The sequence below is a fragment of the Gopherus flavomarginatus genome, chromosome 11 (assembly GCF_025201925.1).
Source record: "Gopherus flavomarginatus isolate rGopFla2 chromosome 11, rGopFla2.mat.asm, whole genome shotgun sequence".
In the NCBI taxonomy this organism is placed as follows: domain Eukaryota; kingdom Metazoa; phylum Chordata; order Testudines; family Testudinidae; genus Gopherus; species Gopherus flavomarginatus.
Genome location: NC_066627.1, coordinates 45,050,713 through 45,078,299, shown reverse-complemented (window position 1 = coordinate 45,078,299; position 27,587 = coordinate 45,050,713). Strand labels below are relative to the sequence as shown.

General features: G+C 45.7%; 1 protein-coding gene across 2 annotated transcripts in view; it reads left to right on the top strand.

Moving 5' to 3' along the window:
- The window catches only part of RBBP8NL (RBBP8 N-terminal like), a 46,132-nt gene that overhangs the window by 4,294 nt on the left and 14,251 nt on the right, over nt 1-27,587 (top strand). Inside the window, exons 1-6 of one of the 2 annotated variants that reach the window (XM_050918871.1) lie at nt 8,002-8,073; nt 18,088-18,237; nt 20,842-20,884; nt 22,284-22,379; nt 24,307-24,419; nt 25,751-25,823. In XM_050918871.1, coding sequence (XP_050774828.1) covers nt 18,171-18,237; nt 20,842-20,884; nt 22,284-22,379; nt 24,307-24,419; nt 25,751-25,823 — 392 coding nt within the window. In that variant the 5' untranslated portion in view covers nt 8,002-8,073; nt 18,088-18,170. Of the gene's footprint in view, nt 1-8,001; nt 8,074-18,087; nt 18,238-20,841; nt 20,885-22,283; nt 22,380-24,306; nt 24,420-25,750; nt 25,824-27,587 lie in introns of those variants that run through there. The other variant, XM_050918870.1, reaches the window with a different exon arrangement.

Sequence of the window (27,587 nt, the reverse complement as noted above, 5' to 3'; positions counted from 1 at the left end):
AACAACCTTAACAGTTTTGAAAACGTCTCATGTCCTCTGTCAGTCTTCTCTTCTCCAGACTACACAAACCCAATTTTTTCAATGTTCCCTCACAGGTCATGTTTTCTAGCTCTTTAATCATTTTTGTTGTGTTTCTCTGGACTTTCTCCAATTTGTCCACATCTTTCCGGAAGTGTGGCACCCAGAACTGGACACAATACTGCAGTTGAGGCCTAATCAATGCGGAGTAGAGAGGAAGAATGACTTCTCATGTCTTGCTTAATACACTCCTGCTAATATATCCCAGAATGATGTCTGCTTTTTTTTTTTTTTGCAACAGCGTTACACTGTTAACTCATATTTAGCTTGTGATCCACATCCTATTCTTGTATAGTAGCTTGTTTCCAGTTTGCAATATCATCAAGCCATAGGATTGCATGGCTATTTTTACAGCACTGTCAGTGACACCACTAACAAGATATTTAAGCACATGTCAAACCGTAAGCATGTGAATTGTCCCTGTGATGTCAATGGGACTATTTGCGTGCTGTGTCTTGCTGAATATGGGATTTAATTTGCCTGGTGGACTGGGTCAGAACATGGGGGGGAAAGAAAACTTGGCCTCCTAAAGCCTTATTCAAATATGGCCTGATACAAATGTCTTTGCCTCCTAAAAGGAGGACTTGAATTTAACATCCGACTAGGTTAGCTTTGTAGTAGTTACTTTGGTTTGGAGCCTGGCTTACTGCTCCAACAAATGCAAAATCAAGGCCTTTTTTTTCTAAACCAGAGCAGTGAACCATCTTACCCACAAGAAGCAGATCTCCAACGTGTTTCAACAGCAGCCGTACGTGCCCCCGCAATGGACAGACAGTAAGGATACGTAGCGTCTTTCCATCAAGCACTTTCAGGAACAGTCAGTCATTCTCACTACACCCTGCCAAAAAGTATTCTTCCTCCCATCCAATTGAGAGAGAAACTGAGGCACAGAGCGATTCAATGGCTTGCCCAAGATCACACAGTGAGTAAGTGGCAGAGGTGGAAATAGAACTCAGACATCTTTACTCCCAGCCCTGCGTCCGACCCACTAGATTGCAGTACCCTTAAACAGTGCTTAATACCTCACAGGATCAGGCCCTCAATTCTGCCATCGTTCGTCACGAACGACCCAAAAGCTGCATTTAGAACAAAGAGCATTAATCAGAACACTGATTCTATTGTTTGCATTCGAAGAATCTTGTGAAAGTGATGGGAGCATGAAAATACAAGAGCTTGCCCAACACTAGAGACTCTAGCATATCTTACTGTGATTAACTGCTTGAGTGCCCTGGTATGTGTATTGTGTATGTGCGCACAAAACGACAAGGCCTTTTTATGGCCCTGTGGACCTGTTCTGCATGTCATACTATCACATTCCATTAACCTGAAGGAACATGCAGCTAAGAAACAGTCCCAAAGAGGTCTGAGAGAGGGAAGGTTTTTTGATGCATAGCATCTCTGACAGATCACAGCAATATATTACACAACCACCTGAGTGAGCAGCCCTGAGAGGCAGGGAGGTGGCTGGAGCAGGAATGAGATGGGAATGGTATTGAAGGAAAGAGCATACTTTACCCAGGATAGCATCGACCTAGCCCTGCCTGGCAGCAATATACTGTGCCAGGCAGCAATGCAGAGCACATGTGTGTGATCATAAAAGAGAGAACACTTTGCCAGCTAGTTATGCTATTGGTATACATGCCTAGCTAAAAGGATTGCAGGGGTCTTGTGCTGAGTTTATTTAAATAATTAATACGTCAACAGGGTGCTTTAAGTTGTCAAAGTGCTTTCCAAATATTGACTAACCATTTGCACTTGCAAGACGTAGAGTAGGCTTCTGATTGGCAGCTATCTTGTAGCACTGGGAATGGTCGCCTAGATGCCATGGTGATGGGCAGTTCTGGTGGGTGTACCAATAAGAAGAAACTGATGGATCCGAGCATGCGGGGGGTGAAGGGGAGTGAGGGCCATTGGGCTGTTGCTTACCCTTTCTTTTGCGAGCAAGAATGATGGGGTGGGAATATTACTTACCAAAATGATTCTGGATTTGGGGTAGTCGAGTGAATATGCAGCTGTACTGAAGCGAAGAGGATTAGTCACTGGAAATGACAGTCGGATTTCATGGGGGCAGAATGTAATGACCCAGGATGGAACTGGACCAGGACTCTGGGGTTTATCACCCCTGTGAAAAGGGAAATATTTCCTGACTGTAACGACTTCAGCTCTAGCCAGCGTGGTGGGCTCTTTGTGAGGTGGCACGAAGGGGTTATAATCCAGCTGCAAACGCCCCACTCCACTGATACCTCTGCACCGCAGCCAGATCTTGCACCTCTGCTCTCCTGCTACTGGGGTAGAGGATGTGTCAGGGGCAGAAGAGGGCTTCTGCTGGTTAGGGTTCATTTCCGTGGCTGACTCCCCACACAGCCTCGTATCTAAAGGATTATACCTCTAACAGCACAGTGTCCTGTAGCACCACGCTGGAACTCTGGCTCCGTCCTGACTCAGAGCAAAGAATATCACACACCAGATTATCAACCCTGCTTCCAGCAGCACCTGGTTCCTGATGAGAGATTTCCCAAGCCGAGGCTCCCCTGATTTGACCCTACTTAGCTCAAGAGCCAACAAGATCACAGAAAAAGGAGGTGCTAGTGTTCTTTGAGAGACAACCACAAATAATTCATTCCAGCTTTAATATCTGCAGGGCTTGGGAAACTTCAGATCTTTTTAGGCAGACAGAATGAATGTGTTCAATCCGGCTAAGCTCGCTTTGTCTTAACACCAAGACTTGTCTTAATTGTTGGCCCTAAAAAATCTGAGGCCTGGCACGAAGGTCGTTAAGAGTCAAGAAGAAGCCAACAGGTAACCTGCAAGAGGAGCGAAGTCTGACTAATATTAAACCAGGGCCACCCAGAGGGTGGGGCAAGTGGTGCAATTTGCCCCAGGCCCCACAGGGGCCCCCATGAGAGTTTTTTGGGGGCCCTGGAGAGGGGTCCTTCACTCACTCTGGGGGCCCCGAAAAACTTTCGCAGGGCCCAGGCCCCCGGAGCTTCTTCCGCTCCGGGTCTCGGGCAGCTGGGTGTCCTTCTGCTCTGGGACCCACCACCGAAGTGCCCAAAGATCCACGGCAGGGGGTCCTTCTGCCCCGGGACCTCCTGCTGAAAACCCCAGGCCCTCTGAATCCTCTGGGCAGCCCTGTATTAAACAGTTAGTAGATGCTTTCTATCAATTCCAAGAAAAGTGTCGTTTTGTGGAATAAGACATGTGGGGAGCAAGAATAAGAGCTGGAATGAGGTGGGAATTGCATTTTTGAGCCCTGTGGAGGCCATTTTTCCCAGTTTGGAAGACAAGTTTTTAATGCCTGCCATTCAACTGTGAGTGTCCATCAGCTCTAACGTGCCAACCAAGAATTTCAAAGTGCAGGTAACTTGGCTACCCACAATTCAATTATCCATAATGCAGGGATCCATTTTGTGAGCTAAAAAGAGGGTTAAGCAAAATGAGAGCTAGGGCCAAATGATCAAAATAACATGCAACTGTTTCCCCTTCCAAAATTTTCATGTACCCCTCTCCCCACATAAACCCTATTTGCATATATAAACTGGCATGCATACGTGGGATCAGGAATGCTAGAGGATTCTTGGGCTTCCAATAGCCTGGCATGGAAATAATGGGGTTTAACTGGTGCACAAGCATTTCTGCAGGCATCTGGTTATGAATATGTGGCCCTTAGAAATGGTTTTTTAAAAGGGGCTGAAACAAACTTGGAACAGGCAAATCCTTCAGGAAGCATCAAATTCCTCCCTAGACCATGACAGCCATCTTGTCCAAAAACACAGGCTTTTGCCACTTGAGCTGAAGGAGAATCTCTATTAGTTATAAGCAGTATAGGGTCTATGGCACTGAGCTAAGCCGATCCATCCAAGAGAAGGCAATGGAAAATCCTTCCGCACCAAAAATTTAAAATCTCTCACTGATGATTGAATAGGTTTACCTTGATAAAACAATAGTGTGTATATTGCCTGAAACTATAGTGTGCATTGTTACCAAATTTATTAAAAGTCTTTCCAGGTTATTTTCAACCTGATTTCCAAAACAGAGAGGTTTGGTTAAGGGAAGGACTGTGGCTAGGGGTTAGAATATAGGTGTGTGAGTCAGGTGTTCCAAATTCTGTTCCTGGCTCTGCTCTTGCCTCCCTCTGTGGCCTTGGTCTTGTCCCTTAATCTCTGTGCTCCTCAGTTTACCCAACTGTAAAATGTGGGTAATAATAGTTTCCTACCCACTTCACAAAGGATTATGAGGCCTAATTAATTAATGTTTGGAGGATAGGTTGTTATCCCCAGATATAGGAGAACAAAGTACTCATTATTATATTAAGCTTCCAAACTCTATCACCCTTCCCAAAACTGACCCTCTCCGCTCCTACATTCTCCTCCAAAGCTCACTGAAAGCAGTGACAAGATTCCCATTCACTTAACAGGCTATAGATCAGGTCCCTATTGATGATGGCCCATGACCTGTATTTAATGCTATGCTTTCCCAAGCTGAAAAGCACTCATCCCCACATGCGTACCAAGCCCCATTCATTTTCTGGTCATTTCAGTACCTGTCTCAACCTGCCAGAGGCTCAGGGTGGTGAAAGAGTATCAGTGCACGGAGCACCATGTGAAAGGGGGGCTGATTTCTAGAGCAGATAGAAGAACATTTTCCAGCAGAATTTTTTTCCATTCGAGAGTGATGTTTTGTCGAAAGCGCCATTTTCCACAGGAATGGGCTGAGATCAACACAGTTTTGCCCTGCACCACAAGGAGCCACTCCCCACAAAATGAAGTGCTTGATATTTATATTATTTATTTTACATTATAAAAGAAATGTAACCATTGCAATCGGAATTAACTATTTCAGTGTTATTGAAACAGGCCATTTCCACTGGCCTTAGTGGGATTGCTTCCAAAAAACGCCATTCCACAGAAAATTTCAAAGTTCTTTTTGACTGAAAACAAATATCGAAGCTGCAGAATTTCCCTCTGGTTCCTGTCCAGCTTTTCTCATTTCCCTAGGACAGCTGTCTGCTCTAATGGCAGTTCAATCTGTAACACACACCTCCTGGGTGTGGTGTTCTGTCCTCTCCAGTGGCACCGAGACCAGTTAGAGATTAATGAGGCAGCTCTGCAACCTTAGCTAAGTGGCATATGGCTTTTAGCTCATGCAGTAGAGCAGTGGTCTCCAACCTTTTTATGCCCAAGATCACTCTTTGAGTCTAAGGGCAACCCAGGATCTACCCTACCCCTTCCTGGAGGCCCCGCTCCTTCTCCAAAGCCCCTCCCCACTCACTCTCCCCCCACCCTCACTCACTTTCACTGGGCTGGGGTAGAGAGTTGAGGTTCGGCAGGGGGTGCGGGCTCTGGGCTGGGGCCGAGGGGTTCGCAGTGCGGGAGGGAGCTCTGGGTTGAGCCTAGGGTAGGAGGTTGGGGTGCAGGAGGAGGTGCGGGCTCAGGGAGGGAGTTTGGGTGCAAGAGGGGGCTCCGGGCTGGGGCAGAGTATTGGGGTTCAGGAGGGGGTACAGGGTGCTGGCTCTCAGGGATGGGGCAGAGTGTTAGGGTGCAGGAGGGTGTATGGGGTACTGGCTCTTTGGGGGTCAGGGCTGGGACAGTGTTGTGGTGCAGGAGGGGGTACAGGGTGCTGGCTCTGGGAGGAGGGTCAGGGCTGGGGCTTGAGGTGCAAGAGGGGGTATGGGGTACTGGCTCCAGGAGGGGACTCATGGCCGGGGATGGGGGTGCGGCCTCCCACCGGGCAGTACTTACCTCCGGCAGCTCCCAGTTGGCAGTGGGCACAGCAAGGCTAAGACAGGCTCCCTGCCTACCCCGGCCCCACATCGGTCCTGGAAGAGGCCAACACATCCCTACGGCCCGTGGGGGAGAGCGGGGGGCACATGGCTCTGCGCTCTGCCTCTCTCTGCAAGAACTGCCCCCGGCAGCTCTCTCAGCCAATGGGAGCTGCAGGGGCGGTGCTTGGAGGCAGGAGCAGTGCACAGAGGGAGACTTCTCCCCCCCCCCACCCCCGAGGCCACGCTGGCCACTTCTGGGAGTGACGGGGGTGGGGAGTCTGCCTTAGCAGCAGCCACGCTACACCAACAGAGATCGCAATCGACTGTGAGATCCTTCCTCTAGGATCGACCAGTCGATCACAATCAACCGGTTGGTGACCGCTGCAGTAGAGACTCATGTATTTAGCTCCAAAGGTCCCAGGTTCGATCCCAGCCACTGCCGACCGGGATCTGTCGGCTTTACAAATGCTTTGGCCGTGATTTGGCATAAAGGATCCAATCCTGCTGCTCCGTTACCATCTATGGGGCTGCTCCAGCGCATAAGATTATTTACCTGAGTAAAGCTGCAGGATTGGGCCCAAAATGAGGACTATCCCTTGTGATGAGGGTACATAAGAAACTGCCCTGCACAGCTGTGCTGGAGACGGTGAACCTATTGAACAATAAAGGGTCTTACCCACCTCAGTGGCTGATCATTTGGGGTGGGGGAGGGGAGGGCTGGGCTAACATCACAAGGGGAAAATGCCACATAGACTTGGACATTTTCCACAATGGTCAAAACAACCCATAGCAATTGACATAGGCAAGCCCGAACACCAGGGTGCCTTTTTAAAATAATTGTTTCCATTGATGTATTATGGCAAAACAGACGTCACAGGACTGAAGTAAATCAGCAAATGCGCAGGCTGGGACTTGAAACCTCGGCTTTCTCTAGCTGGATTTTCTTTTGATTTTCTCTTGCACTGAATGTAAATAAATAGGAGCAGTGACTCTGCCAAAGCCTGCTGTTCCATGCAGCCCCTGCAGGAAATTAACCATGTTGCCATTCAAGTTTAGCTTGTTTTGAAGCAATCATGATGATACTTAAATAAATACAAATGAGGTTGCTATGAGCTGAACCCAGCCACCGAAGCAGCAGTTTGGCTGCACAGGGGCTTTTAGCATTGATGTAGCTGCACTAGCAGTGCAGAGTCCTAGCAAAGAGGCAGCAAATGGATGCAAGTCTCATTTTACGTAGGGGAAGTGAATCTGCAGTAGGGAGTTGTACTGATGGAGCACCAAGGTGTCACTACACAGGTGCAAACAAACCCAGGGCCTGTTCTACACTGCCCTGCCCCTGAAGCACTCATTCCCACCATCATTCCAACCCACCAAGTCGGGTGAAAGCCGTGCTGTGCTGTGATTGGTTGCATTTTGCACCACAAAGAATCCTGCTCCCAGGGCAGCTGCTGCTGAGTTCCTCTTTGCAACTTCCCTGGGGCTTTGCAACACCAGCACAGGAAAATAGCTTGCGGAGTGCAAGCCAGGAGCACCATTTGCGGGCACTCTGTGCCACCTTAAGTCTGTTGTGACAATAAATAAAATAAATAAATAAATGCCCAGCAAAGCTGCAAAGGATGCAGTGCATCAGAAAAGCAGAACAGTCTCACTCTGAACTACACAGTACTCCTGCCAGCCTGGCCCTGGCCCTCCATGACTGATCCTCCAGCCTCTCTCTGTATAAATCCAATTTGGAGTTCTAAAATTAGAGAAAGATCAGGTAGGGGGAGCCAAGAAATGAGTCTGGCTAGCGAGAATAGTTCCTGTCTAGGAATCATATATCAGAAGGCCTCTGCATGCGTATTATGTAAATCTGTTCTGACATCAGAGAACTCCAGAAATGCTGGTGGTAAAGCTGTTGTACTCAACTGATCCTACAGTGCGAAAGACTCCAAGCCCTGCAAATTCATTAGTGTTTTAAATACTTCAGCTTATTCAGCTACGCGCTTCCTTTTGAAAGCAAACACGGCTCAGGGTGGAGTTCTTGCCACTGGCGCAACCTGCGATCTGCAACCTGAGCTTCATGGAAGCCCTGCCCTCCTGCAGATTCCCATAGGGTCCGGCTGCTCCCTCTGAATGAGATTGACACTGCCAATGAAATTAATGACAGGCTGGGAAAATCACCAGGGAACCGGAAACCACTCAGTGTTATGGTATCAAAGGCAGCTGTCCAGAGGACGTCCACAAACGTGGTAATTGTGCATGACAGTGGGTAGTTAAGAGCAGAATTATCTGATTTACTTGAGCATGTGTAAGCTTTGTAGAGGCAAGCACAGGTCGGGGGGTGGGGAGGGAGCAACAACAGGGCCCCTGCCTTTCAAAATATGGTAAAAGGTTAAAAGGCAGAGTATGCACGTGTGTCAGTACTTGTGGAACTTGGTGAATATGAATGCTTTGAAGAGGTTGCTGTGCCTTTAAGTGGAGTACTGGTTGTAAGTTAGTGTCTACGGAAAAGTCCTATAGAATTGAACAGAAAGAGGGAACTTTCCCATTGGTCTATGGACCCATTCTGTGGAATTTATTAGAGAATAATATGTCTGCTACAGAATTCTATAGGTTGGGTCAAAAACCAATAGAAATCATCTCATTCTCTATTAGACTCTTCTGGTTTTTAGAGCAATGTCTGTGGAAACCTACCAGCTTTCCCATTAGGGATGTGTTTGGAGATAGGAAGAAGTTAAGACAAGCAAATAAACACTAGGGACTTGAAAGCCATTCTACCCGCGTACACCAGGGTTGAGTCTGGTTCCAGGAGTTCAGAGGAAGAAGATGAGAAAACCAAGTGGCTTCAAGAAGATCCTAACTCCTCTCTCCAGCCAGGAGTGTGGGTGTAACTTTAAAGTGTCCCCCACACAAAGCTATGTGCGTGTGACACAGAGAGAGGCTACATGGTGGTAGACCCAGTAAGGCTAAGGCAACCACTGGAAGTGAACTCCTCACTCCACTGAAGTCAGTGGCAAAACTACCATTGATCTCATCCCAGGTTGGTTCTGGAACCCTTGCTCATGCTGAGCAGTGCTTACTCCTTCAGGGTGTCCCACTGAAGTGAATGGGGCCCCTCCCGCCAGGGCCACACAATGGGAGGCCTTGCATCTTCCTTTCCTGGGAGGTAACAGGACCCAAAGCCAGATTCCAGAGAACATTATTAAGCACATGGGAAGGGAAGGTGCAGAGAGCAGCAGGCCTGGTAGTGGGACATTGTTCCATGGATGCCCCTAAGATGGTGCTTCGGTTGTACTGTCGGGAATGGCCAGATGGAAAACTCACCTGGTGAGCCGGAAAATTCACACACTCTGATTTATCTAACGTCGTTGTGCTCCCACACTGCTACTGCATCCAACCAGGCTCCTCTGCCCCTGGCAGATGCTCCCTCGAGCGGCTCTAGCTTTCCTCAGGTGTAGCGTTTCTGAACCTGCCTGCAGTTATGGAGACAGCCTAGAGGTGTAAGGGCAGGGTTCCAGCCTCGAAACAATGAGCTCGCTTCCAACCCTGAGGCTGTGTTTGGCAAGTGCCCCTGTCACTGTGAAATAGGGCCAGTCCCGCTTCGACAGTGCTTCAAAAGACTCCCACACCAGCACTATGTCAAAGGGTGAACTGGTATATATTAAAGTGACAGTTCTAAAGAAGGCTCGGGGCTATAAATGAAATCATTGTTTGGAGGAGTGAACCTAATACTCAAATCTCCTTGGTCTGGTCTTCATCAATTCATCTACCTCAATGAATTCTCCCGAACTGCAAAGCCAATGCATGGAGGAAATGGAGAAGCTTATGGAGGTGTCAAAGGAATGGGGAATCTAGGGGGGAAGGGTGCGGGGGGCAGCCGGGCATGACATCACAGTCAGTATACAGTGAAGGGTAAAGAAAGCAAAGCAGATGAGCTGAACAAGTAGGGATGTCTGTGTTTTCCAGGCAGGGCCAGCTCCAGGCACCAGCATTCCCAGCTGGTGCTTGGGGCGGCATTCTGCAAAGGGCGGCAGTCCCTCTTGTTTTGCCCCCAAGCAGTGCACCGAATTGCCGCCGCTGGCGGGGGAGGGGCAGTCTATGTGCCCTTAGGGCGGCAGGTGCGTTTCCGCCGCCGCGGCAATTCGGCGGCAGCTTCTATGTTTAGCTATCTGGGGCGGCTTCAGCTAAACATAGAAGCTGCTGCAGAATTGCCGCGGAAACGTGCCTGCCGCCCTAAGGGCACAGGGACTGCCCACCCCCCATCCGCCGCAGCAATTCGGGGCGCTGCTTGGGGCAGCGAAAACTGTAGAGCCGGCCCTATTTCCAGGAGAGCCTGGAGGTGCTTAAGGGCTTGTTCTTCAGAGCCTGCCGGACAAATCCAACCTGGGTGCAAGAGCATCAGCTCCAGTTGTGACCCAGAGTCTTGGGCAAACCATGCCCAAAAAAGCAGGCTCTGGCTTGGATTCTTTAGAAGAAGGGAGTGGGGTGTACAGAGGTGACCAGATGTTCCAATTTTATAGGGACAGTCCCGATTTTGGGGTCTTTTTTTTATATAGGCTCCTGTTACCCCCCACCTCCTGTCCTGATTTTTCACACTTGCTGTCTGGTCACCCTAAGTGTACATGTAGCAACTGTTATCTTGGTCATCACCAGAGACCTTTGAGTTAACAGGAGGAGCCTCTACAACTTGAGCTAAAGGTCCAGATCCTCACAGATATTTTAGGCCCCTAACTCCCATTACAATCAATAGAGTGAAGCCCCTTGCAGATCTGGGCCTGAATCCCCAGCTGGGAACAGTAGCAGACTGGTATAATACATACTGGCCAGTGATCTATGTACACTGATATCTTTTGGGAGTCATGCAACATCTTCAACAGGTTAAAGAATATTTAGATAAGTTAGATGCATTCATGTCAGCAGGGCCTGATTAAATTCACCATAGAGTACTTAAGGACCTAACTGAAGCAATCTCAGAACCGTTAGCAATTATCCTTGGGAACTCATGAAGGACAGGTTGGGTCCCAGAAGACCAGAGAAGTGCAAATATAGTACATATATTTAAAAGGGGGAACAAAGTAGACCCAGGGGATTATAGATCAGTCAGCCTAACATCGATACCTGGAAAGATACCGGAACAAATGATTAAACAATCAATTTGTAAACACCTAGAGGATAATAGTACTAGCCAACATGGATTTGCAGTGCTTAATTTGTGCCAGGACTTCTGGCACCTCTAGGCTTGGCAATTCATAGCTCCAGCACCTCTAGGCTTGGCAGTTCATAGCCCCAGCACCTCTGGGCTTGCCATGTCAGTTATGAAAGTAAAAAAAATTGCTTGAACCCCGGCATCTAATTCCTTGAGCCCTGGCACCACTTTCATTACAGATTAAGCATTGCGGATTTGTCAAGAACAAACCACGCCAAACCAAACTAATTTCCTTCTTTGACAAGGTTACTGGCCTAGTAGGTAGGTGGAAGCAGTAGATGTGATATATCCTGATTTTAGTAAGGCTTTTGACATAGTCCCACATGTCATTCACATAAGAATACTCGGGAAATGTTATCTAGATGAAATGACTATAAAGTGGATATACAACCAGTTGAAAGACCTTACTCAAGGAGCAGTTATCAATAGTTCACTGTCAAACTGAGGGGACATAGCTGAATCCCGCAGGAATTTGTCCTGGGTCCAGTAATAGTAAATATTTTCATTAATGATTTGGATAATGGAGTGGAGAGTATGCTCATAAAATTTCTGAGTGACACTAAACTGGGAGGAGTTACAAGCACTTTGGATGACAGGATTAAAATTCAAAACAACCTTCACACATTGGAGAACTGGTCTGAAATCAGTTAGATGAAATTCAGTAACAGCAAGTGCAAAGAATTACGCTGAGGAAGAAGAAATCAAATGCACAACTAGAAAATGAGGAACAACTGGTTAGGTGGTAGTACTGCTGAAAAGGATCTGGGGGTTACAGTGGATCACAAATTTAATATGAGTCAACAACGTGATTCAGTTGTGAAAAAATCATCCTGGGGTGTATTAACGGAAGTGTTGTATGTAAGACATGGGAGATAATTGTCCTGCTCTTCTTGGCACTGGTGAGTTCTCAGATGGAGTACTGTGTCCAGTTCTGGGTGACACACTTTAAGAAAGATGTGGACAAATTGGAAAGAGTCCAGAGGAGAGTAATACAAATATTTAAAAAAATTAGAAACCCTGACCTGTGAGGAAAGGTTAAAAAAACTGGGCATGTTTAGTCTTGAGAAAAGAAAACTGAGGGTGGGACCTGATAACAGTTCAAATATGTTAAGGGCTGTTCTAAAGAGGACAGTGATCAACTGTTCTCCATGTCCACTGGGACAAGAAGCAATGGGCTTAAACTGCATCAAGGAATATTTAAGTTAGATATTAGAACAAACTTTCTAACTTTAAGGATAGTTAAGCTCTTTGGAATTCATGTCACTGAAGGTTTTTAAGAACAAGTTGGACAAACAGCTCTCAAAGATAATCTAGATATACCTGGCCCACCCTCAGCATGGAGGGAGGGGGCTGGACTAGATGACTCTCAAGGTCCCTTTCAGCCCTACATTTCTATTATTCTGAGTCTATCTTTCATTTCCTACTTTAGTCATCTTGGTAGATTTCTATAAAAGGGAAAATCAGAGTCCCTCATCAGGTTTGTTTAACTCGAGATTACCACATTCACAAAAATAAAAAGGACACAGAGCTCTGATTGTATCATGCATCATAAAGGGGAGGGCTCTTGAAGTAGAAATGGGATCATGGAGTAACTCTTCACATCTGGAGGCCTGGAATCAAGTCCCCATTCAGGTTACAAGTGCAAATGAGCATGATGGTATCATTCCAGTCCCTTGTTGGCATGGATGCAGTCCTCAACTGCATTGGCAGAGCTGTGAGGGGTTGAGGGCAGATGGGAGAGTATTCATCCATTCATGGAGGTTAAGTCCATTAGTGGCTATTAGCCAGGATGGGTAAGGACAGGACCGGCGCTAGGGGTTTGAGCGCCCTAGGCGGACGGCAATTTTGCCGCCCCGCGCACTGGTCCCGCGGCTCTGGTCGAGTTGCCGCCGTGGTGCCTGTGGAGGGTCCGGTGCTCCGTGGCTCCGGTGCAGCTGCCGCAGTGATGCCTGCGGGCGGTCCACCGCCCGCAGGCACGACTGCGGCAGCTCGACCGGAGCCGCGGAGCACCGGACCCTCCGCAGGCACCACTGCGGCAGCTCCACCGGAGACGCCTGCCACCCCCTCCGGCAAAATGGCGCCCACCATTTATTCTGGCGCCCTAGGTGATTGTCTAGGCTGCCTAAATGGTAGCGCCGGCCCTGGGTAAGGAATGGTATCCCTAGCCTCTGTTTGTCAGAGGGTGGAGATGGATGGCAGGAGAGAGATCACTTCATCATTACCTGTTAGATTCACTCCCTCTGGGGCACTTGGCATTGGCCACTGTTGGTAGACAGGCTACTGGGCTGGATCGACCTTTGGTCTGACCCAGTATAGCCATTCTTATGTACTTATGTTCTGATGTGGTAGGCTGTTGTCCACACTCCACACAAATATATGAAAGTGCAGCACACAGACCCAGATCAATAAGACACATTCCTCTGGTTCTTGAAAGGACTTGGCCCAACTCACACGAGTGTCAGGGATAGCTGGATACCTGGTTGTTCATTATCACTCACTTCATTCTTCACACATTCAAGGCTGACTTTACCATTTTAACATGAGGCATTGCCAGGCCAGAAATACGCCAGATCCCTGACTCTGTGCTCCATAAACTTACCAGACTAGTTCTAGGAACTTAATCTGTTTACAACCATATGGCTGTTGCCACATCCTTTTTTCCCCTTCCAAAATAATGGATCAAAACAATGAGAGGTGGACCCATTAAAAACACACTGGGAGAGGGGCCAGGACAAACCATTATTTCCCTTGGCGCCACTCTTGATGCAGGAGTCCCATGCAACTCCCACCGTTTGCACAAGCAGTGATGAGTAGCAAACAAGCTGTCTTGTCACACTTATAACCTCATGCTTCGGATGCAGTGGGAGGCGCGACACTGCAAAGACCTGTCTGCCAGGACCTGAGGAATGAATGGGAAGGAACTGAAATTCACCTGGTCTTTCCCCACTCTGCCCCCTTGCCTGCAGTTAATCATTTTATAAATGAAATAATAATAATTAAGAGCACTTAGTCCTTTAGCTCTTCAAAGCATTTTACAACCAGGAATTCATTATTCTAGTCCCAAGGAAGCAGGTAAGGGTTAGTCACATTATCCCAATGCGCGGAGTATATGCAGAGACTTTCCAAGACTATCTGTGACTCAGAAGAAGGGCTGGGCATAGTGCTCAGGATAGAGTTTGGCAAATAATGGATATTTCAATCTCTGGAAAGTCTAAAAAATCAGGGGAAATTCTTTGGGGTCAAACTGAAAAGGAAAATTTTCAGCAAATCAAAAAAGTAAAAAAAAATCTTTTTGATGTGGAGCAATGAACATGTTTTACAGTTTAAATGAAAGGACTTTTTTTTTCAAAAAAAAGTTGTTTTGAAACTTGTCAAAAAACGTGTCTGAAAGTTGTCAGTTAAAACGTTTTGTTTTGAAAATGTCAAAATGAAACATTTTGATTTTTTTTCCAGATATTTTTTAGGAGGGGCTGGGAGGCAGGTTTTTCAGAATGGAAAATTCAGCGAAATAGTCACAAATTCTCAAACCAGTTCTTTGTCACTGAATCTGCATCTTTTGCTGAAAGAAAAGTTTCAGTTGCCAAAATTCACCCAGCTCTACTCAGATGTCTCTGGCTACCATCCCTGCTCTGTTTCCTAGCCCCTGCTGCTTTTCCACAGAGGCAGCTCAGGGCGTTCTGCTAGCACTTTAAAATGAAGGATCCAGTTCTGCCCTTGGCCAAACAGTTGTAACTTCTGCTGATCTCATTTAATGGATGCTTTAATGAGGTAATTCATGTTACACGGGCTCATTATTAAAACCCTGTTATTGAGGTTTAACTACCTTATAACACATCTGTTCCTAATTCTGTTTTGTGGTTATTAATTCCAAATAAACATGTTAGCTATGTGAGCCACAACACCCAGCAAGATGTGTGCTTAGGCTGGCACCTCACACACCTTAGGAGTGTTACACCCGCCAAGAGGGGCAGGCACACCTGGCTAACTGGGCTTCAGGTGATGGTTATGTATTGCCTTTGGGAAGTAGTTGCAAATGCAAATGATCATTTTAAAGCATTTTCCCCAAAGACAGTGTGATCCCTGCTGCTTATAGAGCAAGCGAGGTATTTGGAGACTAGCATTCAAAGAGCTTCGGTATGCAGTTTAGTGTCTAATCCAGTGGTGGGCAACCTACAGGCCGCATGAGGCCTGTCAGGGTAATCCGCTGGTGGGCCGCAAGATGGTGTGTTTACATTGACCGTCCACAGGCACGGCTGCCTGCAGCTTCCAGTGGGTGCGGTTCACTGTTCCTGGCCACTGGGAGTTGCGGGAAGCGGCATAGGCCACAGGGACGTGCTGGCCGACACTTCCCACAGCTCCCATTGGCCGGTAATGGCAAACCACGGCCACTGGGAACTGCGGGCGGCCGTGCCTGTGGACGGTCAATGTAAATGAATCATCTCACAGCCTGCCAGTGGATTATCCTGATGGCCCATGTGTGACCCATGGGCCACAGGTTGCCCACCACTGGTCTAATCTGTGGATACAATTACCATGACCAACTATTGGTCAGCTGCACATGCAGGTTCACATTTTGCATGTGTAGACATGGTAAATGCATGTAAATTAAACATGTCATTTGTGCTCACAAGTGCAGTCCTAATTTCTTGAAAATTTACAGACTCCTTTTCAAATTCTCACTCCTATTTTGCATGTCCATATTTTGCATATGTAGCTGTTTAGGAACACACCTTTTTTATGAATGCAAACAACTATACATGCAAAACAGGTAGCTCTAAGGTAGTCAGTGAGGAGATCAATTAGATGTGCATGAAAAAAGTGGATACAAAATACTGGAGGCTGCTAAAGAAAAATGATCACTTATAGTCTACTTGAATGTCTTTCTTTTCAGAAATATTGATGGATCTGTATTCTCTTTCACTCTCCAATATTTAATTTCACTACTTTAGGCTCTGTTAATGGCTGCAGTCCTACTTGCTGTGTTCATTTTATTCTGCATGGGAATTAATATAGGATCAGGACTGCACTGAGACTTTCAGCAAAGAGAATATAAAGTTGTCTGAACCTTTGTGGTAATCTGAATGCTCACACAACAAAGGCCTGTGCCACCTTTCCTTTCGTAACGTTCATTTTCTTTGTTTCACAAATCACAGAGGATACTGAATAAATCCTTGACTACCTGGGAATTCTATCGTTGTTTTTAGGCTGCACATCATGGCCAGCCAAAATATCACAGCTAATAACGGGGCTAGAATGTGACTTCTTCTGCTTGAGCTAAAGGGGAATCTCCATTAGCTAAAGGGCCACTGTCAATTTGAAAATTATTCTTGTCTTAAAAGTTTTAACCAAATATTGTTGCCTATAACTTCCAACAATTATGATCGCTGAGGCTAGAGTAAAATAACATTTTTCTTCTGGGTTATTTGTTTCTTTTGTGACCTGACAACATCCGGTGTCTAACGAGTTTTACTTGCCCCTGTATCTCAGGTCATTTTCCCCTCTCCCCATGGGTCTGTGACGGAGTGGGACAGCCAGGAGAGAGCAGGGCTACCGGCCTGTCACGTGACTCAGCAGGGGTTAAAGGAAGGGTTATGTGCATTTTCTGGAGAGTTGTGCAAAGAGCCCTTGCTGCTTGTTTCGATAAGGAGAACAGCTTTGGTTTGGGTTATGTAGTGAGTTCGAGTTAATGAACAGTACCCCAAGGGAGCGGCCTGAAGGGGTCTGTCTACACTGCAGCTTGTATGAGCTGACTCCAGCTCACAGGGTTCGGACTCAGGGGGCAGATGTTATAAAATTGTAGTCCAGACATTTGGGCCAAGGTTCTGGGACCCCGTGAGGGGAGAGGGTCACTTCGCAATCTGTAAGGTATTTATCCTCCTGACATCTTATGAGGCAGGGAAGGATTATCCTCATTTTACAGACAGGGACCTGAAGCATTGAGGGGTTCAGAGGCTGTGGAGGAGCTGAGAAATGAATCTTGGTCTCCCAGGTGCCAGGTTAGTGCTCCAACCAATGGACCATCCTCCTCTTTAATGTGGCTGTAAAACCACCGTTACTGAGGGGCAGGTGGAGTGGAAACTGCTTTTTAATTCATATTTTTTAATTAACTAGAACTCAAGCTGATGCTGTCTCTACCTTCCAGGCCTGCTGGGTGACCTGGGGCAGTTCACTTAGTTTCTCTGTGCCTGTCTGTAAAATGGGCAGATAACTCTCTGCTCCCTATCTCTGAATTCATTAACGTCTGTCAGGCAGTTCTGAGAGCCCCGCATGGAAGATGACATAGTAAAGCAAAGCAGCAGTCGTATTGACTGTCCATGTCTGCTTCACCCTGCAGGCAGGAGATGAGTGAACAGGCAGCATTTCAGATCCCTTCTGTGGCAGGTGATGAGATCGGCTGCTATCGTTACTTCTGATTCTAGTTCTTCAGTCAGCAGCTATACCATGGGCACGCTAAACATGGTCCACACATAAATGCATGCAGGGCCCATCACTCCTTTCCACAAATAGCTGCCTACCCTCTCTCATCCGGCTCACTTAAAGGGCAATATAAATTGATCAGCTCTACCTATAGAGAAAGGACCTGATTATTAGCTGAGCCTTAAGTGGATCTCCCTTTTCCAAGCCATAATTTTGCTGTTACAAATAATTCCCAGTCCAGTTTTATGGCAGCAACTAAGTGCGGTGGCAGAAGTCATGTCATTTCAATGCTGGAAGTCATCAGTTTGCAGATGCAGTCCGGTACAGGAACATTTTAATGTTCTAATGAGCATCTGCGAGTGCAAGTTGTGGTGCAAAATTGTGCCTGCCATTATTTGTACCCCCCAAACTAACTGTGGGCACAAACAGGGAACTCAGGCTTTGAAAATCTGACTCCAAATGTACTTGCTATTTTTTTAATGGTTGAGTAAATGAGTTTGCTTTCTCCATTTGGATAGCTTAGAGGCTTGTCATGTTTTTAAACCTTCGAAAAAACGGGAAACATAAGATATTTTGTTTATCTTAGATATCTGGGATGCTGCTAATTATCTTATTGTGTGTTTTTTTGTTTTGGGCTAAGGACTAAATGATAAGAAAACCAACAACTTTGAACTGGACGCAGAAGATTCACATACCCGCAAGGCATGTGGCAAGACCCTGAACATGGCCACAGAAAGTTTTGCAGATTTCTTGAATAAGCTCAAGGAAATTCATGAAAAAGAGGTCTTAGGTAAGAAGAACCTCAGGATCATTTTTGCAGAGAGGCTAAAGTCAATTTCTTTTTTAAAGCTAAGAGTGAAAACAAAATCAGACTCTTCCGTCTAGCTCCAAGTAACCTGGGCTGGGGAGGTGTGTCTGCTGATTAGATAGCTGGGAAAGGAACCCAGAGCTCAGCTGAAGTGTCATTTATTAGGGTCAGTGGGAGGCACAGAAGCAGGATCAGATCATGGGCCTCTAGAAAACGAAGAGGCAGGTGATGTGGGTGCCCTGCCACTTGGTCTTCAGGAAGTTCTAGAGTTTCAGACATTCCCAGATGCAAATCTGAGCACCCTGGGGGTTTGGTGCCAATATCTGAGCTCTACTAAAATATCCTGGATGACAAGTGTACCAGATGGAGCCCTCGGAGCCTTACAGAACATAAGGTTTAGTGTGGAAATCAGCAACACTTCATACCACAAAAAGAAACTCATAGTGACTGTTATTTTTATGCTGTCTGCTTTCCCTGTTCTCTGGACTCCTTTCAGCATGGTATGATGCAATTATACTTCTCTCACCAACCATTTGGGAGGTGGGAGGGAGTTGCTCAAAGCAGTGTAGAATGAATCTTTCCTAAAATACTCCCACCCACCCAAGCAAAACACAACTCTGAGGATCCTATTCCCCTCCTGCTTTGTGGTCTGTGTTGTCTGAAATTCCTGTGTTGGAAGCACTAGCTGTTATCAGCTGGGCCATCAAACTGGTCTGGGATAACATGTTTGGAAAATAAATCAGGAGTTGGCAGGAGATGTAAATGGGAAGCAATTTACCTATTAGGACACTGATATCTGACGTCAGGTGAGGCAGTCATTGGACACTCAATGATCGAAGAGGAAGAGGAAAGAAGCAAACCTCCATCCTGAAAGATAGCTCAGAATTAGCAGGGGTGAGGAGTCCTTGTTACAGTAAAATTGAGAGTAAGGATGGATAGTTTGTTTCTTTAGAGCATTAACATCTTGTACATTATTAAAAGCAAGGCCACTAAGGAAAGAAAATGCATGCTACTGCTTTCCATTGTTCTGGTATAAAGACATTTCCAGCAGCAACTTTCTGGACAAAACTGTTATATCAGGGGTCTGCAACCTTCGGCATGTGGCCCACCAGAGTAATCCGCTGGCAGGCCATGAGACAAGGACGTGCTAGTCACCACTTCTCATAGCTCCCATTGGCCGGGAACAGCGAACCGTGGCCATTGAGAGCTGTGGGGGGCTGTGCCTGCGGACGGTCAATGTAAACAAAATGACTCACAGCCCACCAGCGGATTACCCTGATTGACCATGTGCCGAAGGTTGCCAACCCGTGTGTTATATTTTACACTTCCCTGGGTTATAAATACAGTCTCTCTCTCTGTAATGCTAACCCTGTGATGTTTTAAAGCTCTCAAACTTTCCAGACTACTGTACCCCTTTCAAGGGTCTGATTTGTCTTGTGTACCCCCAAGTTTCACCTCACTTAAAAACTACTTGCTTACAAAATCAGACATAAAAATACAAAAGTGTCACAGCACGCTGTTACTGTAAAATTGCTGACTTTTCATTTTTACCATATAATTATAGAATAAATCAATTGGAATATAAATATTGTACTTACATTTCAGTGTACAGTATATGGAGCAGTATAAACAAGTCATCTGCATGAAATTTTAGTTTGTACTGACTTCCTGGTGCTATTTATGTAGCCTGTTGTAAAAAACTAGGCAAATATCTATACAAATTGATGTACCCCCTGAAAGACCTCTGCATACCTCCGGGGGTGTACCCCTGGTTGAGAACCACAGTTTTAAAGGATACTCTTGAGCAACTCAGACCCCAAATTTAGATATTGCATAAAAAAAAGTCTTCAAATCAGTTGAGGAAAAGAATACTAGTTGAGCTATAAATGTTGCCAACGTGATTTGCAACCAAAGAGTGTGGAATTGTGCTAGCTTGAGAACTAGAGCTGAGTGAATCATTGATTTTTCGGTTCCAGAGCCAAACAAAAAAATCGGCTCACACTGAAAAACATCCAAAATGAAACCAAAAAAAAGGGAAAAAAAGAAAAAGAAACAAAATGAATTTTTTCAGGTTTTCATTTGGTTTCATTTTGGAGTGTTTATTGCCCTATTTTGTTTTGTTTTAATACATAAATACACTAAATTTCTAAAGGAAACATCTAAATGTTTTGTTTTGTTAGTAATCAATTTTTTCAGCCAAAACTATTTGCCAAATTCAACCCAGAATTCAGCTATGTGAAAAATGCAATTTTATTTATTTATTTTGCAAATTTACTCTGCACTGAAAATATTTTGCCCAGCTGTCATGAGAATTAGGTTTTGTAACTAACTAGCAATAAAAGTCAAACGGACTAGACTGCTTTCATCATCCCAGCAGAAGGGAATGCAAAAAATAGTAAATGGTGAAAAGGAAATAAACTAATAACATGGGCAGAAACCTTGTTTTTCAGAAATGAGATTTTCAAACTAACCGTTTCCTTTTAAGTTGCCATGCTCTGCTGAAAGTTATGATAGCACATTCTGTTCTGAACTGTCACATAATTTGCAATAAATACCCATCTCCTGAGCCTTCATTAATTATTCCAGGACTGCAAACAAAGCTAACAGAGTTGACAACAGAGAAGTGTCGGTGAGTAAAGCAAGTTTTGTTCTCCACTCAGGCTGTGGTAGTAAAGTTCTGTTGGAGGGATGGGGAAGGGCTGCACTATTTACTCATAACATTGAAGGCAGCTGCCCTAGGCCGTAGGCACCCTTACCATCTGTTAAAAACCCACGAACTGGAACAAGAAGGCAAGCCTGAAAGCCAACTCACTGTCTTCTTTTAATATAATCTGCAAAGCAATCAGCAAGGTCCTTACACTGGAAGGGTCTTGAATCATCCACCTAGCGAGGGCAGTTCAGACTTACCAAGCGGCCCACTCAGAATTTGTGGATATTGTGAGACACATAAAGAACCTTTTCTGAGCCTCCTGCCCTGGCGTGGCATAAGAGTTTAAAAACTCTTTGCAACGCATCCAGTCAGATTAAGCCAGAGATATTCTTCTCCCACCCTACCCCCAGTCTGATATTTCCTAACTTTTAAGTGTGTGAGTTTGTAACCTTAAGGTGCACGCATAGGTTTGGGTTGTGGGTCGGGGCTTGGCGTTGTTGTTATACAATATATATAGGCTGGGCAGTATTCAATTTTTAAAATAATTTTGATGGATAATATCAATGTTAATTTTAAGCATTTATTTTATTGTTATCTATTTAAATTTTACAGTTGTGCAGAATTATGGTTTTAAGCATTTTTTTCTGATTTGTACCAATTTAGACTTTCACAGTTGCAGGAAACTATGGGGGGAGTGTCAGACAATAATTATCTAATGACCGTAGACGATATTCAAAAAACACAGAATATCAACATCACATGTCAAAATACACCGCGTAAATAGCCTTAAATTAAATTATAATATATTCTCAAGCAGCATTTTTCCTACCTTGCCTATCTGTAAATTCTGACTATTGTCAATGGAAATATGTTTTCGTTGATTTCTGTGTACAGTGAAATTGACATTTCTCGACAATCACCAATTCCTGCCAAGCCTAAATATATGGAAGTGACAGACAAAGCAGTGGTATCCAAGACCTTTATCCTATTGAAGTTTTCATCATGTATCCCAGGGCTTTGAGTAAGAGTCCAGCCCCTGTTGTTAAAAGAGTCTGTCACGAGTGCCCTTCTGATTCACCCCTTTTTGAGCTCAGAGGAGTCTGTACCCTTTTGTGTTCCATCCTGTTTATCTAATGGGAATTGTTAACCTTGCACCGAATTGCTCTGGTGCCAGCATTTAATATGTCTATATCCCCATCCATCCAATGCACTTACTGCTACACAAAGCAATAGTAGTTTAGTAATAGAAATAGCGTGAGTGGCATAACTGGGCTACTGTATAAATCCTGCCTGCTGGACAGTATGTTGAGAAGAAAGCAGCACATACTGGGGGCAAATCCAATGACCTTGTTTTGTCCCATGCTGTCTCCTGAATTAGAGATGCCCAGAGAATTGAAGAGCTATTTGCTAAAAACCACCAGCTAAGGGAACAGCAGAAGATCCTTAAAGAAAATGTAAAAGTGTTAGAAAACAGGTAAGAGGTGTGTGTTTGGTTGGTTGATTGGTTGGTTGGTTGGGAGACCTAATGCTGTTGTGTGCCCAATAGTATACATGCCTACAAAGAGCTTGCTTTTCAGTATCGTTTCAAGGAATGAAATATAGCATCAGAATCTTTTTTTCTCACTAACTAGTGTTAACAAATTGAGAACTCTGCTCTCGGTTACACCGATGCAAGTACAGTAAATCCATGGAAATTAAGGGAGCTGTTGCATTTGCAGTGATGTGATTAACAGGCGTGCCATGGGTAATACACAGGAGGTAACTGTCCCACTCCTCTTGACATTGGTGAGACCTCAGCTGGACTACGCTGTCCAGCTTTGGGTGCCACATTTGACAAATTGGAGAAAATCCAGAGGAAAGCAACAAAAATGATAAAAGGATTTAGAAAACCTGACCTAAAGGGAAAGATTAAAAACAAACAAACCTGGGTATGTTTAGTCTTGACTGAAGGGGGGGCCTTCAAATATGTTAAGGGCTGTTATAAAGACAACAGTGATCAATTGTTCTCCACATCTGCTGAAGGTAGGATAAGAAGTAATGAGTCACCAGGACCAGATGGTATCACCCAAGAGTTCTGAAGGAACTCAAATATGAAATTATAGAATTAACTGTGGTATGTAACCTATTGCTTAAATCAGCCTCTGTACCATATCACTGGAAGATAGCTAATAAATCCACAGCATGCCCACACTTTGACTACTGCGTGCAGTTCTGGTCGCCCATCTCAAAAAAAGATATATTAGAATTGGAAAAAGTACAACAAAATGACTAGGGTTATAGAACAATTTCCATATGAGGAAAGATTAAAAAGACGGAGACTCTTCAGGTTAGACAAGAGATGACTAGGGATATGATAGAGGGGTATGACAGAGGACTATGAAATCACAAATGGTGTAGGAAAAGTGAATAAGGAAGTGTTATTTACCCCTTGATATAAAACACAAACCAGGGTCATCCAATGAAATTAGTAGGCAGCAGATTTAAAACAAACATAAGGAAATACTTCTTCACACGACACGCAGTCAACCTGTGGAACTCGTTGCCAGGGAATATTGTGAAGCCAAAAGTATAACCGGGTTCACAAAAGAATTAAATAAGTTCATGGAGGACAGGTCCAACAAAGGCTATTAGCCAAGATGGTCAGGGAAGCAACCCAATACGATTGGTGTCCCCAAACCTCTGACTGCCAGGAGGTGGGACTGAGTGACAGGGGATGGATCACTCGATAATTCCCTGTTCTGTTCCCTCTGAAGTATCTGGCACCAGCCACTGACAGAAGACAGGATACTGGGCTAGATGGACCATTGGTCTGACCCAGTATGGTTGTTCTTATGTTCCTCTACAGCCAGGGAGATTTAGGATAGATATTAAGGGAAACTTTTTAACCATAAGGGTAGTTAAGTGCTGGAATAGGCTTCCAAGGGAGGTTGTGGACTCCCCGTCACTGGTGGTTTATAAGAGCAGGTTGGACAAACACCTGTCAGGGATGATCTAGGTTTACTTGATTCTGACTTGTCACAGGGGGATGGACAAGCTGATCTTTTGAGGTCCCTTCCAGCCCTACATTTCCATGATTCTATGTAACCGAGAGCAGAATCTGGGCCATGGAGTTTCCTGAAACTTTTTTCACTTGTGTTACTCTCCACTTTGAAAATTCCTATCTCCACCTGATTGCCATAGGGAAGAATTGTGTATCTCCACATGCTGTGTCCAAAGGCTCACTAAACTAGACGTGTGGATTTTTGCCCAGCATATCACTGTCATGGTGTAATGAATGCCAGATTTCGACTTTGTCCTGATGCTGTAGATCTGCCTTCGAGTGCAGGTGGGATTCAGTTTCATTTGCTCATATATCCATGCATGGATAACTTAGCTTCTTGGCTCTGGGTTTTTTTGTTAAGGTTGAGAGCAGGTCTCTGTGACAGATGCATGGTTGCCCAGGAGCTCGCCAAGAAGAAGCAGAATGAGTATGAGCACTCCCACTTCCAGAGTCTCCAACACATCTTCATCCTCAGTAAGTACAGAGGCTAAATAGACCTTAAGCTTTGCCCTGCTGGCATTTTGCGCTTTTGCCCCTTACGGGTCTGTGGATCATTCAGGCACATGTGCAATCCTGGGGGCACATGTCCAATGGGCACATGTCGGGGGGTACAGATCTGAACATCTGGCCTAGGAAAATCAACATTTCCTATAAAAGCAGCAAAGAGTCCTGTGGCACCCTGTAGACTAACAGACGTATTGGAGCATGAGCTTTCGTGGGTGAATACGTCATGCATCTGACGAAGTGGGTATTCACCCACGAAAGCTCATGCTCCAATACGTCTGTTAGTCTATAAGGTGCCATAGGACTCTTTGCTGCTTTTACAGATCCAGACTAACACAGCTACCCCCTCTGATACAACATTTCCGATAAACACTAGAGATTTTATCAAAGAGATTTCAACACTGGACTTTGCTACAGCACGTGCATATGGGCCAGGCAACATCAGCCACTTATAAAAAGATCCATTTGGCAAGGTTGAGGCAACACTCTGGAGACTACAGGAAATACACAGCAGCAGCTCTGCACTGGTAAAGGAAAATCAAGCAACACGTATGATTAATCTTCTCCTGAGTCTTTGGCAACACATGAGCACTGCACAAGCCAAGGGTATTTTTCTCTCTGTCTCTGCTATCCCTGGGGATTGTGGTATTTTGTTTTGCTTTGCCTTTGGAAGAAAGAGGAAAGCATCAGCAACTGCATGTTTATTTCCTTATTATGAGTTTGATCTTCCTCGCTCCCTGTACCTCAGGTGTCACTTCTGCACAGAGGTGTAAAAGCCAGGCACTGGTTGGTCATATATCTCCTCTGTACTGTAGCTGTCTGTCCTCTCTACCCTTCATTGCCGCTTGGCTTGTAGCAATCCAAAGAAGCACTTTTCACCCTAATGATCCCAGAGTTCTTTGGGAGAAGGAAAGGGAGTTGAGACTCCTTTGGAAATCTGGCTCTTTGTCCTGGTAGACAAAGCAGGTCTCTGTTTTAAGGTCTCATCCCAAAGACCCACCCAGAGTAAACTGAGAGGAATTCCTTATCACACTTCACATACTTTCATACCCACGTTGCACAGCAAGCCCATGCCTTAACTACCATTGCAAAGAGGCAGGTACCTGTACTTTACAGCAAAGGGTGCCATCGGTATGAGGGTGAGCTCCTGGGGGAAGCAGGGGCTTTCATGGAGAGGAGATGCTGTTTACTAATAGGAGTCAGCCTGCATTTCCTAGTTACTGCCGGTTCCTGGAAGGATCATCTCCTGCTAAGACCATGTCTGAACCCTAACCTGCCGCACTCACTATCTCTCTCTGCAGCGAATGAAATGAACAGGCTGAAGGAAGAAAATAAAAATCTGAAGGAAGAACTGAAGAGGCTACGGAGCCTGGAGTAAGCTCTGTTCTGGGTTTAACTCACTGGGTGGTGTAGAGCTGGCCAGATGGTTCCCCTAAGACTCTGGCACTACCCTGGACACTGTTGAGCCAGCCCAGTATGAGAACCTCCTGGCCAAGGGAGTGGAGATGCCTGTACAGTCTGCACCATTGTTTTTATTCAACTTCCTAGTATGAGCTTCTTGTTCCTTCCCTCACCCATCTGTCCACCTGCATATAATAGAGGCCTCTTCATCTTCAGCCTTATTGGAACCAGGCAGGATTGATGCTTGGCACTGGTGATGTCATGGGGTGAAATGGAGAGGGGGATCATGGAGAGTTCAGGGAATTTCCTGACCCAGGGTCCCCTTTGGTCTGGTTCTTTGACTGAACAGTGATTGCCCACTAGTGAATGGGAGAATGAACCCCTACTCTGACTGCAAGTGTCTGCTGAACCCCTTGTCTCGGAGCCTTGAGGACCAAATGGCACTCGTTACATGCCTGGCATGCACATAGTGCACTGCTGCTAACGTACTAATTATGTGGGGTGAAATCCTGGCCCCACTGATGTGAAATGGGAGTTTTGTCAGTGAGTTCAATGGGGGCAGGATTTTACTCTTGGTTTTTATTATCACCAGCTTCATCACCGTTCACACACTGAGTAAATCTGTACAGACACCTATCTAGATCTAACACCTCTTGGCAAAGCCATTGGGACATTGGTTTAAAGGCAGAATGCTGATCCATTAGCATGGATCTGCAGGGAACGGATCACATTTCACGTGGGAAAATGAACTGTGAGAAAGAGAATCAGGAGGGATTAGGAGAGGAGAGGATGTTTGCTATAAGTAGTAACCTAGCAGAGTGCTTTGGTGAAACCCAAGTAACATGTCAGGTTAGCCAGTATATACATATCAGCTCATTCCTGAGGAATTTAAAGTCTATAGAAATTATCACAAAGAGATCAGTAGAGAAACATGCTTGCTTTGGAACCCAAACATTTCCTCAGTTTAACACGAATTCTCGTATCTAGCATCTCTCAAATGACTGCAGAGGTTTCTAGACTTGGAACTAGCTTGACTTACTGAACTAGAGCTATGCAAAAGTTTGTTGCCAAACCTCCCTGTGCTGGGGACGTATATGGCTAAACTGAAACCCCTGCCAGAGTTACCAAGTTTGTCACAGAACTTTGAGAGCACATGGGCCAGTCGTTGGTCTGCACTGAATCCACACCAATGTCATGGCTTCCCATGAAATTTTGCATAGCAGAAAGAGGAAACTCAGCTGCGTCAACTGAGTTTTGCTTTGAGATGGTGTCAGGGCTGCACTGGGGTTTTGGGGTGCCTAGGGAAAAATCTGAAACTGAAACACACACACACCCCCACACACACACCCTTACAAAAACGTTGCCATGGATATGAAAGAGTTGAAGAAAAGGGGAAGGGAGAGGATGGAAGGTCAGAGAAAGCCCAGGTGTGTGGGGTCACTGCCTTCCCTGTGGGGATGGGGAGACTGCCCTGTGTTCAGGCTGGGGGCCACTCCTGGTCCCACCTCTCCCTGAGCTCCAGCACTGTTGCGAGTGGTATCCCCAGCCCCTGACCCTGCTCCTACCTCCAGGTTCTCGGCCTGGTAAGTCACCTCAGGCTCAGCATGATGAGGCTAATGGCGGTGACAGAGGAATCTGGGCCTGTCCGGGGAGGGCAAGTTGATGGCAGGTGCCAAACTTGAGTGGCACTGAAACCCCATGTGCCAGGTCGCAATGAGTCTCACTCAAATTTGGCCT